Source organism: Sinocyclocheilus rhinocerous, unplaced genomic scaffold (assembly GCF_001515625.1).
Source record: "Sinocyclocheilus rhinocerous isolate Xijiao unplaced genomic scaffold, SAMN03320098_v1.1 scaffold1420, whole genome shotgun sequence".
In the NCBI taxonomy this organism is placed as follows: domain Eukaryota; kingdom Metazoa; phylum Chordata; class Actinopteri; order Cypriniformes; family Cyprinidae; genus Sinocyclocheilus; species Sinocyclocheilus rhinocerous.
The window spans coordinates 209590-224796 of record NW_015666537.1 but is presented as its reverse complement, the minus strand read 5'-3'; the positions used below and the strand labels follow the sequence as shown (position 1 = coordinate 224796).

General features: G+C 36.8%; 1 protein-coding gene across 1 annotated transcript in view; it reads right to left on the bottom strand.

The window, feature by feature from the left end:
* The window catches only part of LOC107732586 (catenin delta-2-like), an 88101-nt gene that overhangs the window by 38779 nt on the left and 34115 nt on the right, over positions 1 to 15207 (bottom strand). The window contains exons 4-8 of the mRNA XM_016543950.1: positions 8374 to 8408; positions 7020 to 7136; positions 3275 to 3441; positions 1767 to 2307; positions 1419 to 1562 (exon numbers count right to left, since the gene is read on the bottom strand). Of these exons, the coding sequence (XP_016399436.1) occupies positions 1419 to 1562; positions 1767 to 2307; positions 3275 to 3441; positions 7020 to 7136; positions 8374 to 8408 (1004 nt within the window). The remainder of the gene's footprint in view (positions 1 to 1418; positions 1563 to 1766; positions 2308 to 3274; positions 3442 to 7019; positions 7137 to 8373; positions 8409 to 15207) is intronic.

Genomic DNA, 15207 nt, shown 5'->3' with positions numbered 1-15207 from the left:
CGTGACTTTGCTGGTGATACACAGCCCTAATATATATATATATATATATATAAGTGGGTCGCGGCTTGATGACCATGGGAAAATGTGGGTCTCATGGCCAAACCAGTTGAGAAGCACTGCCCTATCCCATATCATGATCCATAATTGGTTTGACACAGAAATACATTAGGTTATGGAAGCAAAGTGAGTTGTGAACCGCATTTGATGCTGACTTTCAATAACTTTCAGGTGGACAAGTTTGGATGAAAAGGTTTAAGGTAGTGCTGGGCGGTATGACCAAAAATGTATGTCATGGTACTTTTCAAAATTATACCGGTTTCACGGTACATGACGATATTTTTTTTTTCATGCATGACCGGGTGTTAACCATATTTTCTACTGATTGAAAGAGGAAATACTGCAGTATATTGACTTAGAATGCCCTATTTTACTGTCATGATGAGTGAATATTGTCAAAAAATACCACACTAAATAGTGACTTAACACGCCCCCTTTTGATACATGTTAACCAGGATTCACTCTCATTTATAATCGCGGCATCGTCTGATAAAATCAACATGCATCTACACTAAAGAGCGGCTATGCGGTTGTTTTGGCTATATTGTTGTTTAAGCGACATACATAGTATTGCGGTATTTTAAAAATTCATATCGTAACAAAAATAAACACCGGTATTCGGTATGAAGCGGTATACCGCCCAGCACTAGTTTAAGGTATGTCGTTCTAAACCTGTATGACTTTCTTTCTTCAGTGGAACACAAAAGAAGATACGCTGGGGTCCAAAACAACATTGGACGACACTGACTTCATGCATGAAAAAAAAAAAAAGACACTTTTCGAAATATTTCCTTATTGTTTCACAAAAGAAAGAAAGTCATACAGGTTAGGAAGGACATGAGTTTGAGTAAATGAGTAACTGATTTTTGACTGAACTGTCCTTTTAACCTACAGTACATACATGCTTTTATGGCTGTACAAGTAGAAACACTGAAAAGCACATCCATTAGCCTGCAAACATGTAATGTACGTATAGAGAAGCCTGTGCTTTTATATAGATTACACTTTTTTTATGCAAGACATTTTTTAAAAGGCGTCTAGACATGCCATAAAGCACCATAAATTAGTTGTAATGATATATTATATTCAGCTCAAAACAAAATGTGAATGGAAGTAAATTGACTTTAAAACCTTAAAAGCAAAAACTTGATACTATCTGATACAGTTAAAGTGATGATGTCTAGCTGCTCACTGCTATAAATTGGGCACTTGGGAAAACATTTCTATTTTGAACAAAAAGAAAGCCGAAACAAGCCTTTTATTTCATAAACGCACCTGTACTAGAGCCATGATGTTCTAACTGAGAAGATTTTTGCTGTTGACGTTAAATTGTTAGAGAACCTGATGTCTGCTTATCTTACCCTGGCCTTGGTTGAAGTTCCTCAGGGGGGCTTTCTGATAGACTCTGTCCTCATAAATGGGGTCGATATGGTGCTCAGGAGACTGCAAGGGTCGGAGCTCTGAGCCCAGGTGACTGTGCTGACTACTGTACGAACCCCTGGAACCTACATCATGGACAAAGGCAGATTCTCAAGCACCATTAACCAGAATAAAAATGCTATAAATATACTTGGAAACAACAGTGTCAAATTCCGATTCATCTGTCTGATGATATCAAACAACCGCTACAGTAAGTGTGACCAGTGCTTATGTGTTTTTAATGGTGATACTACCAAACGGAAACGCTGTATCCCACAAATCGCACTGACCTGCCAGACTGCCAGGTCTCTGGAGGGTGGCGTTGGCGTACAGATCATGAGAGATCTTGTACTGATCGGTGGTGTGGAGCATACGTTTGGTGGGGGACAGAGTGGCGTAGCTTCCCACTGCAGCGCTGAGCTGGTGTAGCGGAGACGAGCTGGAGGCATTGCCCGGTCCGGCCATGTGCAGTGGCGAAGAGGACAACCCTCCTCCCACTGCCATGTTGATGGGAGAGCTGGTGCTGTAGGACTTGGCCAGCCGGCTCGGGGACTGCTTGGGTGATGACACCCGCGCCAGAGTGGCGTAGCTGGGCATGTCAGAGGCTGAGCCCAGCCTCTGCAGTTTGGATGGGGAGCCCAAAGCCTGCATGGAAAAGGGAGAGCTCACTCGCTGGGCTGGTAGAGTGGAGCAGGAATAGTTTACAGGGGCTGCTGGCTGATTGTCAGGCATGTGGAATGCACTGCCATGACCCTGGGCAAAGGAGTCTTGAGAATGGGCCCGGGCGGCTGTCTCTCTGGCAGCCAGCTGGGCAACACGATTAGACGTCACCTGGAGGTAAGTGACATGTAAAGAGCTAAAATTTCACTCATCCAGGAGCTGTGAACTAAGTGATGGTGACCGACATGATATTTTCAAGGGAAAAAGGGGTGAATTCACTAAACACTTGCGATTTTTGCGATTGGTAATTCAGTGCAGCAACAGTTCATAGTCCAGTTTAAATGCAAATGAGGATTTAAGTCATTGTCATTCTTTTCAGCACAAACAAGGCTCCTTTCTATTTAATTTAGGCTCAATAAAGATTGCACAATTATTGTTGCGCAACACTGTAGCCTCATTTGCATTTGCAAAAAATAACACGGCAAAATAGTAACAATGCAGTAACGATATCTATATATATATATATTTTTTTTTAAAGTTTTTGTTAAAAGTTGATGTTAAAATATGCATAGCCTGCACAGTATATGTGGGGGAAAAAAACACCTTATTAATTTGTTGCATTGTTTTAGTTAAACTGTGGTATTAATTTTTACTGTAATAGACATTGTGGCCACAATTTAACTAAATTAAAACGAGGGAACAAAATAATAAAACATGGCCATGAATTAAGCTCCAACTTTTAATGCATCAACTTTTAACAAGAATAACAAAAACATTACAAAACATTGTCAATGCATTTTAGTATCTTACAGTGTTATGTCTATATATAAAATATTATTTAATATATAAATTGTTTGAATATGCATTTTAGTCTGAGTATAACTGAATGAACACTGACTAAATTTACTGACAAAATGTATAGATGATTTTAATAAGGCAAAAGCCACGACTGAAAAAAGAACATTGTTCTAGCACTAAAAACATTAAGGCAGTGCATGCACATGAACAGCGTTATTAGCGGTCACACTACTTAGTGAATTCCCCCCAGAGGGTTTTCTCAAAAAAAACAGGGTATAATTCACCCAGTTTAAGACAAGAGGGTCAAAATCTGAGTTTTTACAAAGAGATGAATCCCCACCTGATTATAGCTATGTAAGGCTCCTACCACCTGACCACTGTGAGGAGGCTGGGAGGCCGACAGGTCGCCGAGGGTCAGGGTCTGGTTGCTATGGTAACTGACTGGATAGGGAAAGGTGCCCTCTTGATTATTGAGCTGCAAAGCACTCTGAGAGAGGATGCCTGGTCCTGTGAAGGGGAAATTTGGGGAAAAGAAATACGAGACAAAACTGTTTAACTTTAAGATTAAGTATAACAATCACACATTTATTTCCAACAGAGACACTGATTTGCAGTTGGTCTTTCATACTATCTATTTGCATATATAATTGTAATTGGTCTTGTCATCTTTGCATATATTTAACAATGTATAACTTCTTTTACAGTGACTGTTCATTCTTGTGTGCAGCCAAGTATGATGATTGCTATGACTATGTCAAAAGCGGCAAGATGCAGTATTACATTTACATAGAATCAAAGCCTAAAATCTAAACTTACATAAAACTTTGTTTCTTTTGTTGCCTTGCAAGCTCAGGTATTTCCTTCAGGAGATGCAAATCTTGTTACCCTCTCTTCTCTGTCCATATAATTCCCCTCACCTCATTTTACCTTTGTAAAAGTGGTTAATTGCTTTACCATTTCATCTCATATTCTGTCATTGTCTTCCAGCCTCCATCCACAGTTCTCTGTTTTACTTTCTTTTATACTGCTCATTATTTCAAGCCTCACAGTGAGTAGATGGACAGAACAGGCATGCATAATTAAACACTGCTGGAAGACACTCAATGAGCACACATTCAAGAAAATGGGGTCAGTATGAACAGAAATCGCAGTCCCTTCTCTTCACTCGGTCCCTCCTGACAGCAGTGATTCCCAATCCTTTTTCGTCTTACAGTACGTCACCCACAATCACATAAATAAGGTACAAGTATAGCTAGAAATGTGTTCCTTTTACTCTTATTATACTGGATATCATTCAGAATGACCATAATACATTATTAAATTGGTAAAAAAAAATTTTACACTATTACCATGACTCACTTTGAATCAAAAAAATGAAGGTAACACTTTAGTATAGGAACCAGTTCTCACTTATAACTAGTTGCTTATTAGCATGCGTATTATTAACATATTGGCTGTTTACTAGTACATCTAAAACACATATTCTGCATGACCATATCTACATCCCTAATCCTACCCAATACCTAAACAACTACCTTACTAACTATTAATAAGCAGCAAATTAGGAGTTTATTGAGGCAAAAGGTGTAGTTAATGGTTTGTTAATAGCAAGAATTGGACCTTAAAATAAAGTGTGACCAAAATTGAATACTGTTGGGGAAAATACAACTGAAGCAGCTTTACCTACCAGCTCATGCAGTTTGAAAAACTATAGAAACTGGCTTTATAACAGCATTTAGTTTGATTGGCTGAGACATTTAATAGAATGAAAGTGTGAGTGAATCAAGTAAAACTGTTGGAGAAATATAGAGCATGTTATAACATATTAAACATTCTATTCACTTCAAAGGAGGCCATAAGCATATGAGTATTTCTACTTTGTTAAAAGCTTGCAAGCAACTCAAAAACTTCACTGAGCGAGTGTCAAACCGACGGTGCATGACAGAAAAACAGAAATATTGATATACTGATGAAATATTCATTTTGTGTTCATATTCCTTTTAATAAAATATTTGTAGTTAAATGAAGCTTTTGATTATATTTATTGAAATTCTACATATACAGCATAGCATACATTCATATATTTATATTTTATTATCATATACTATCATTCAAAAGTTTGAGGTCATTATTTGAAAGAAATCTTCAAGGATGCATTAAATTGATCAAACGTGACAAAGACATTGTTACAAAAAAAAAAATCTATTTCAAATAAATGCTGTTCTTTTGAACTTTCTATTCAAAGAATCCCGAAAGAAGAAGAATAACAGTTTCTGCAAAAATACTCAACACTGATAATAAGAAATGTTTTAATGCATAAAAAAAATCATACCAACCCGTAACTTTAGAATTGTAGGTGTAGACTTTAAAATGTACACTACCATTCACATGTTTAATAGTAAACATGTTTTAATTAAATTAAATTAATTAATTAAAATTCATTAAATTCATAATTTATGTTTTACAGGATTAACAGAGCAAAATCCACATTTCTGTACCCCCAGAATGTGATGAAGTAATACCTGTGATTTATACCCATTTGGGAATCACTGCTATGTAGCATCACATATCACCTGTATGCACAGAGACGAGTTTGCATGCTGTTTAATCTCTGACAGCCAGCAAAGTCGATCATGATGGCGTGTGGTTTGTGTTGTGTTAACCGAAGCTTATTGCCACACTGTCATGGCATGTTTCTCCTCTTCTGAGGATGTCTGACAGCACCTAAAGATGTTGCATCTTTTAAAGAGGTGCCAGTTTGAAATGGCCTGACAGAGCAATAATGTTTGTTTACAAAAGATCTACATGCCACAACATTCTGTAAACAAAAATAGGCTGCAAATATGAAGATTAAAAGAAAATCAATAAAGGTTTGCAAAACCTTGCAAAAAGATTTCCCATAAACTGACTATGTGACAGTGTGACTTCAAAACCACTGAAGATGATAACTGGGTCATTTCAGATGACCCAGTAATATCAGAAACTGTCTGACTGCGGTTATTGAAAATGGCTGGAGTTTACTACTATAACCACTTTAGCCACTATCAGATTCAAAAAGAGGTACATTTACAGTAAGAGCTGAAAGTTTCATAAATTCATAATCAGACTTCTGATCCTTCTCCAGTCTCAACCCAAGCATTTTAGGCATCATACGATGCCATTTGCTGCCATACAGAGTGGTTGTGCGGTGGACAATCTATGTCTAGGTGGCTGGTCACTTATCTGTTTGGGGACAGGGGTTTTTTCTCCACACTCTATGACCTGCATTTTAGATCAGAACCGATAAATATTTCAGCTGAATTCTATTTATAACTCACAACTAGAGAAAGTGGCTGGAACCACTACAGCTGAGTAAATAAATACAAAATATACTTTATCTGTCTTGTAAGATAGTTCATTAAAAACCATTAAGTGTCCATGCATCCATGTACACTGATTTATTTAGCAGTTTGCTCAATATTTCATGTTCTTGACGATGCTTTAGTTTAAGTTTCCTGCTGTTAAGTTTGTTTAGTTACAGCTATGTCAAACTTTTTTTTTTTCTCTCGGTTATCTGGAAACCTTTTTTTTTTGTACACTACTGTATATCTCAACCTCCTTAAACGCTAAGAAACTGCGCCTTTGAAAATATATCAACTGTTCAGAGTATTCATATTTAATCTGTTCAGATGAGGTAGGCCTGATACTCTCAGCAGGGTGAATAGGCTTTTTGACATACACTATTTGAACATTTGTTGCCTCCTTGAATTTGTTACCCAAAAAACTCAATTCAGAAATAACCTGAAATTCATGCATTAAGCTGCTAACATGAATAATAAGGCAGGCAGGGAGGCTCACTCGTGAATTTAAGAAAGCTGGAGGATATACCAAGCTCATGTGCTCTACAGAACAACACCTGCAAGCTCATTTTAATGCATTTCTGTCAAAGAACATTGTAGAATGTAAATTATAGTACCCGACTATCAATCATTTCAGCTTAAGATCACAACTCTGTAGGATCGGAACATTTAGAAGTCATTAGCATTGTTCAGTCTCAGTAATTTCTTAATTGTGTTAAACTTCCAGCATTTAAAAGTGCTCCTTACTTTCGCCTGCAGTGAATTCCTGTGAATCCAGAATACCAGATTCTTGAAGAGATCGGATGCAGGAATCTACAAGTTCCAGACCTGTGGTGAGCTCCTCCTCTATATCCTTCTGTCCGTCTGTGAACAAAGACATGAAAGGTAACTTCATCGAGCAGACTAATAAAAACACCTACCTATAAAACAGTTTCAATATGCCAGTAATTACTCAGCAAGCACTTAATGTAAAACATTAAGCGCTTGCTGAGTAACTACCGTAACTAAAGTATGAATGTTTTACATTAAGTGCTTAATTTATTTTACATGTTACATTTTGATTGTTGTTAGGTTACATTGCAATAACACTGCACGTTGCAAATACATTCTAGAAATTACACCTATTATTTAAAATTGTAAGATGTAACAATAATGCTCAGTTTACATATTAAAATCACATTTGTACTATGCAAATAAAACCAGACCAATTCTGCAACATTTTAAGTTTAAAATAACATCATCTGTACTTCTGAATTAGATATTTGAAAAACACATAGGGACAATACTTTTATTTACAGAAAGTAGGTTTGTGTCCAAAAAACAACCATATGCTGGTTATTCAGATTATGTGATTCATATAGGCTAGTTTGTGACATCATTTAATAAAGGAATATAAAAAAAGACAGTGGAGTCTCATATTTGATCTTTAAATGTTTCTGCAGCATTGTGATAATTTTTTTGTAAAAAAAAAAAAAAAATGTTTTTTGGCTATTGCTAAAAATATACCCAAGCAAATTAAGACTGGTTTTGTGGTCCAGGGTCACAAATGTTATCACAAACTTATCACAATGTTTTTACAATGTGGTTTTGGTATTTGGTTAGCTACGTATTTTGATTAAGGCCAAAACATTTTGAAGTACAAAACCCACCACTGAGGAATCTACTAAAGAAATTTAATTTGAACCAGCCAGGAATGCGAATGAGATGCTTAATCTGGTTTTGTTTTGATGCTTCATCAAGAGCCCAGTATTTTAAAGAGTGTGGCGTGACCGCAAGCTCATGAATCATTTATGCGCCGCACTGCTCCTGCTCTTCAATCTCAGCCTCTCCTCAATGTTTTATGTTCTGGAATGCAAAGGTTGTCATCTTTGGCTAACATTTTTCTGTAGCACAATTAATCAAGTCAAAAGTCAACATGTTTCACTTTGACATGCACGGTGTACCACGTGGGCTGCTAAATGATGACAACTGTCAAAATGCATTGGAAAAGGTGCTCTTCATGCAGCATTCACCTTCTTGTAAGGTTTCAATTCATGGATTTCAAAACAATGGGCTGAAGAGCAAGAAAATTCTCATTTCAGTAAGAAAACTGTCCAGTTACCTTGGTTGTTCCAGCTAAACTTTTCATCTGCAGAACTGTAAGATAAAGGATAGAGCAGATTTAGATGCATCATCAACACAAACACTGAAGTGAACTCAATCTTTTACCTGATGCTACAATCCTATGCCTGCAACTGACCATTTATATCTTCAATACATGGTCAGAAGTGTGTGGGCACCATATTGTATGTGCTTGTTGAATATTTAATTTCAAAATCATGGGCAATAAAGGCACAATATGTAAGATTTTTTTATTAAAATATCCACTTTAATATGCTATGCATTTTATTAGACGGGTGACGACCGCACAGAGTAGCATTATAACAGAACATTAAAATGTATCTAGTATGATAAAACAGCACTGCTTACTTCCGCTGCTTTCCGGTAGGAGCGGAAGCGGTCGACTGTGGCATAATAAAAGCCGTGTGTCGCGCTCGTTCAGCGGCCTCGTTTTGCTTCGACGGCTTTCCGCCTCACTCTGCTTCATACTACGCGACGTTAATAAATCTTTAATACATTAGCTCATCCATGAACATGATTTCTGCCCGAGTCCCATCGGATTGCATCGGCTGTGGGGATGAAGACAAAACTCCCATGATTCCACACTCAGTCACGGCGTCATCTAACTACGCCTTTGTTACTTTTTTTGTTTTGAATACGCGCCCTCTAGTGGCAAAAATTACATATTGTGCCTTTAATAGGGAGCTGGTCTTCTGTACAAGCTTCCAATTTTCTGGTAAAGCAGACACAAGAGCATCAGTGAGGTCAGGCATGATGAGCTCTAACTCGTGATTCATCCTAAATTTGTTCAATGGTTAAGATTCAGTGATCCATTTGTTCATGCTTTGTGCACAGGAGCATGTCACAGTGGAACAGAAAAGGGCCTTATTTTACTGTAAATGTTTGTCTATGGAAATTGTACAGCTGTATGCTTGATTTTATGCACCTGTTATTAGGGTGTAAGTTAAAGAGCCAAATCTTCTAATTAAATGTGGGCGTCCACATATAGTACGCTATTGTTATATATTTTTTTTTTAAAGAAATTAATATTTTTATTTAGCAAGGATGCATTAACTGTATCAAAAGTAACAATAAAGACCTTTATAACTTTCTATTTTTAAATCAATGCTGTACTTTTAAACTTTATATTCATCAAAGAATCCTGAAAAATGTATCATGGTTTCCACAAAAATATTAAGCATCACAACTGTTTTCAATATTGATAATAATAAGAAATAATAAGGATGTTAGAATGATATCTGATGGATCATATTACACTGGAGACTGGAGTAATGGCTGGCGAAAATTCAGCTTTGCCATTACAAGAATAAATTACATTTTAAAATATATTTATAAAAATATATATTTCACAATATTACTTTTTTCTTTTTTTTTTTTTTAAATTGAACGTTTATTGGTTTGAACAAGAATAACATACAAAAAGAACACAAGTCAAAATTACAAGGGGAAAAAAAAGAAAAAAAATCCCAATATTACTGTTTTTACTGTATTTTTTGATTACATAAATGCAGCCTTAGTGAGGATAAGTGACTTCTTTCAAAAAAAATTTTTTTAAATCTTACAGACAAACACATTTTTAAACAGTAGTGTACTTTTGGCCATGTGGTGTTGCTAAATACTTCAACTGCCATAAACTGTTTAAGTAACTGTTTACCCATCAAGTTCATAAATCTATTTGTGCACTTTCTGAATCACATAACTCACTGATCAATGAAGTATCATCTATGTTTTAGAACACACAAACAGTGGCTATGATGGTAATGGATTCGGTGGAAATGAAGGCTTGAGGAAGAACGCAGAGCCAGAAACCCTTAATCAATGACCGGCTTTGCCACCGCAAGGTAAAAAGCGACCTGCCTTACCCATAGCGTTATCGGGAGGCTAAACGCTCACCCATTGTCCTTGGAGCCTTACAGCAGCTGCTAAATCACTCTATTGATTTTCTTCCGGCGAGTGTGTAAGGATTAATTTTGTGAGGCTGTCTATGTTTGTGCAGGGGGTGACGAATCACAGAAGAAAACAAAACGCCACATGTTAATAGGGCCACGGCGTTGTTCTCCTAAAACCCATTCATCACAGATTCTTCCACGAACAATGCCTAGACAAAGACAGGCTCCTGGTGAGTGAGCAACAGTGATGAGCCACAAGGCATTTTTACCCCAACCTCTGTTTTAATGAGTGAGTCGACCTGCCTTCAAACAAGCATAATAGCTCCCTAAAAGAAAATTACTGGCTAAATATGTCAGGTAATTACAAACAAATAAATAAATAAGTCCTCTAAGGTAGATAAACACAGATTCAGTTGTGAGATATGATTATGAGGGCCTACAACATAAAATAAATAAATAAAACAACAACTAATTGTTCCCATTGGCTGGAAATTGTCGTTCAATTTCCAGGACACTATAAGACTGACAATCATGATATCGCTCTCGAAGACGTCTCGCTAGATAACATCACATTGATAGTACAAAATGAGTCTGTCTTCATGGAGATCATTAAAGCCTTTTAGGATGAAGATATTTTTCTCTCCCAAGATAATTAACTTGAGAATAATGACATGACAGATGAGGCAATCACAGCTGTGGGTCATTGTGTGGTCAGTAGTTAATCACTGTTCTTTATGTGCTCCATTTCCATATTGACTCAACATATTAGCTGAAACACTTAGAGCAATGTGATTTGGGCCATTACAATTAGCACACTGATTTAGTGTTCTTTGCCTCCATTCTGGCTTATTTTAATAGTCTACATATTGTTCTACACTTATTCACAAGATCACGGCCATGGTCAAATAAACAACAAACAAAGGGGTGTGAACTGCAAACAAATGCAATGCTAACACTGGTAAATTAATGAATTATATCACCTGACAGTGGCACCTGTTGAATTGTTAAGAGTACCATTAACGGTGCTCAAAGGTGATATTTCCTAACGGTTAAGCTTAGGTGATACTTAAACGTCGCCTTAATTTTAGCTAATTATTTTTCTTTTGTTGTTTGCAGTAAGACAAATTCTTGTATAGCTTCTACACAAAATCAGTTTATTCAACACATCAATTCAATGTAGTTTCACTCATTGTTGAACACTCAAGCATTCCCTGTTGACATTTCTGGACCAGGTTAATGTGGCATTAAAATATAAAAATCAATGGACAGCACATATGCGATGCTATATTAACCAATCTGCATCAACTTTAAATTTATAAATCCATTCTAAAGAATTTTTAAATGTCCAATAGGTAAATTATTAACTGCCTTAAATACATTTATATATACATTTAACTTGATTAAAATAAATAATTTTTGAAAAAAATCTACCTTGCTGTCTGTCTGTACGTCTACAGTATTTATCTATAAAAACATATTAGAATAAATATAGAGCTATATAAAAATGAAAAACAGGTAAAGAATTTATTATTATAAATAACTGATACATAATTGAATTAATTTTTATTTTAAAGGGGTCATATGATGCGAATTTCAATTTTTCCTTTCTCTTTGGAGTGTTACAAGCTCTTGGTGCATAAAGAAGATCTGTAAAGTTGCAAAGACTAAAGTCTCAAATCCAAAGAGATATTCTTTATAAAAGTTAAGAGTCAGCCACGACGCGTTTCAGAAAGGCGGGGCATAGAGGAGAAACAGTAATGTACAGTATGTGGAAAATAATGTGCTTTTTTATCCTTAAACCGCATAAACACATTTCATTACACCAAATGCACAAAATAATGTTCTTTTTAGCAACATCATATGACCCCTTTAATTCCATCAAATGTATGTGTATTATAATGTCAAATGTCAAATCATATACTGCATTAAATACATTTACAAATACATTTAAGAGCATTAAATTAATTACACTTTTTTCATTAATATTGAAACATTTATATTTTTCTCAGTCTGTCTATCAAATATATTGTAAATATAAATCTAGACATATTTGTATGTTTTTAATTTTATGAAGTCTCTTACGCATTAACACATTAAATGTGCATGTGTGTGTGTGTGTGTGTATATTATATATATATATACACATACACACAAACACACACACACATACACACACACACACAATCTTAAATCAAAAGATTAAAACTTACATTTTTTTAATCCAACTTGTGGAACCCGCATTACAAAACCTATAGCTGCCTAAACTGCAGTAATACAAAAAGGTTTTTTGTGTATGTTTGTTACAGCCTGTTTGCCTTGGATTGTCATGGGAGAACGAAAGCCGAGATTTTGGTGTGAATGAGTGAAAGTATGCTATGAAAAGCTAGAACAAAGCTGTGAGCGGCTTTTGTTCACTGCTAATGTATGTGAAAAGAGTGAAAGAGGGAGGGAGAGGAGGAGGCCGGCCTCAAACCGCTGGGGGTCAATTAGTGCCTCCCAATTGACAAACAGAAAGATAGACACATGCCATCAAGAAAGAGAGGCTGCCTGCTATTTCAAGCTATATACATATAATATATAGAGTAGAAGGAATTTAAATTGAAAATAAACAGAACTTAAAAAGCAGAATGTCACCTCAAATAGATTTGTGTTGAAATTCAGATTATAAACACAAATCTAACTGGTGATTTTCACATGTGTTAGATCGAGGGGGTCGGGCTAACTACTTTCCCATGTCTTTAGTGTGTTGTATAAGCCATGCTGTCTGACAGAGCATGTGAAAGGGCTTCACGTGATTGTATTAATGAGTGCGGAGCAAAGGCATTCGTCCGTAAGAGCCGGGTCACCCATCATTAAACTCCAGATGAGTGGAACTAAAATATTCCTTGTTAGTCCTGGTACTGTATGTGAGATATAACATATAGAGCAATGTATCATGTAACTTTTCAGCTTGACTGATAATTAGGGTTCCAAGATTAAAGAGACAGTTCACCCAAAAATGAAAAGAATCTGCAAATTGTAAATTCTGACTTACTTTCTTCAGTGAAACACAAACTGTGATTTTTTAAAAGATTATCTTGCCCACGTCTTTCTTTATAATGAATGAGAATGAGAGCTGTTTAGCTCTAAAGTGACTAAAAAGTACTATCAAAGTATCATAAAAGTACCATATTCCAAGTCTTCTGAAACCATACGATATCTTTCTGTGAGGAATAGACTGAAATTTAAGTCGTTTTGCCAATAGAAGCACTCCTACAGTCTATAAAAAGTCAGTTTAGCAAGGACAAGAGAAAAGCAGAAACAATCCTGTGTGGGCTTTTGGACTCTTCATGAGTTGATATACGATACACTACAAATCAAAAGAGATGTAACACAGTCCTCAGAGAGGAATACATTTCAATCCCAGTGCAAGAGAACATCCCGTAATGAGAGAGCCCCTCTTGAAGTGCTGAATCATGGCTGACTATCTCACAGCAGAATTGTGTCAGTGGATAAGAAGGCAATGGCTGGTGTAGCACAGATGCTGTACAGCTGCTCTGTGATGGCAAACACTCTTTTACAGTGTATTACTATGAATGGCATGAAGGTAAAATACTCTCACTACAACTGTGGTAACTGTAGTACTTATATGGAATACCATGGTCTATATGTGTGTGTGTGTGTGTATACTTATATAAGGTCACTGTATTTCCACTTGTAGTATTTCAAAAGGAGTTTCCAGACTAATTTGAATTAAAGGGGTCATATGATGCGATTTCAATTTTTCCTTTCTCTTTGGAGTGTTACAAGCTCTTGGTGCATAAAGAAAATCTGTAATGTTGCAAAGACTAAAGTCTCAAATCCAAAGAGATATTCTTTATAAAAGTTAAGAATAAACCACGCCTACCTAAAACGGCTCGTTCTAACACACCCCCACATACCTACGTCACTATGTGGGAAGATTTGCATAACACCGCCCAAATGTTCACCGCAAAGAAAGAAGGCGTAACGTTTATTCTCGCTGTAGTATTGTTGTGCCGCCGCCGCCATGTCGTGAAGGCGCTGTGTGTTTCGTTGTGAAAGCGAAACTACTTTGTTTGGCCTTCCAAAAGAGGACGATATCCGCTTCATCATGCCTAGAGCTGATCCGTGCTGGTCACTGAGGAAATACATCAACTTAGTGCTGTGGATCGCCGGCACATTTTATGGAGGACTGTTTACTGATCCTGGGAGAGTAACGTTAGACTAAAATGCCGGCAGTTCTGACTCACGTAAGTACGTTTTCATTTAAAGGATTTGCCACTGATGATTCAAACGCGAGTTTTGAGCAGTGTAGAGTAGCGCTTGTTGTTTGTCATTTCTCCGATCACAAATGCAGACAGAGTTTTATGTTTACGCGGCGCAATGCAACGCAACGCGTAAAAAGACACTATAAGTCATTATAATCAGTAATTATGTCCCCACTGGATGCAACAAATGCCTCGTTTGTAATGGGTTTTAATGTTTATGTCTCATCGCTCCGGCCGGACACGGCATCAACAGTATGTGAGGGGCGTAACATTTCCGTCACACGCTTGAGGTATTCGGCCAATCACAACGCACTGAATAGCTGGCCAATCACAGCACACCTCGCTTTTCAGACCGATGAGCTTTGTAAAAATCGACGCATTTCAAAAAGGCGGGGCATAGAGGAGAAACAATAATGTACAGTATGTGGAAAATAATGTGTTTTTTTAACCTTAAACCGCATAAACACATTTCATTACACCAAATACACAAAATAATGTTCTTTTTAGCAGCATCACATGACCCCTTTAAGTTATTGGGTGTTTTTAGTGGCACAGTGAATAACGCACTACGGAGGGCGGGGCACACACATGGCTGGCCCAGCATGGGAGCTGAACACGCAGCAGCTGTGACCAGACATGGTGTGTGCCCAACACAAA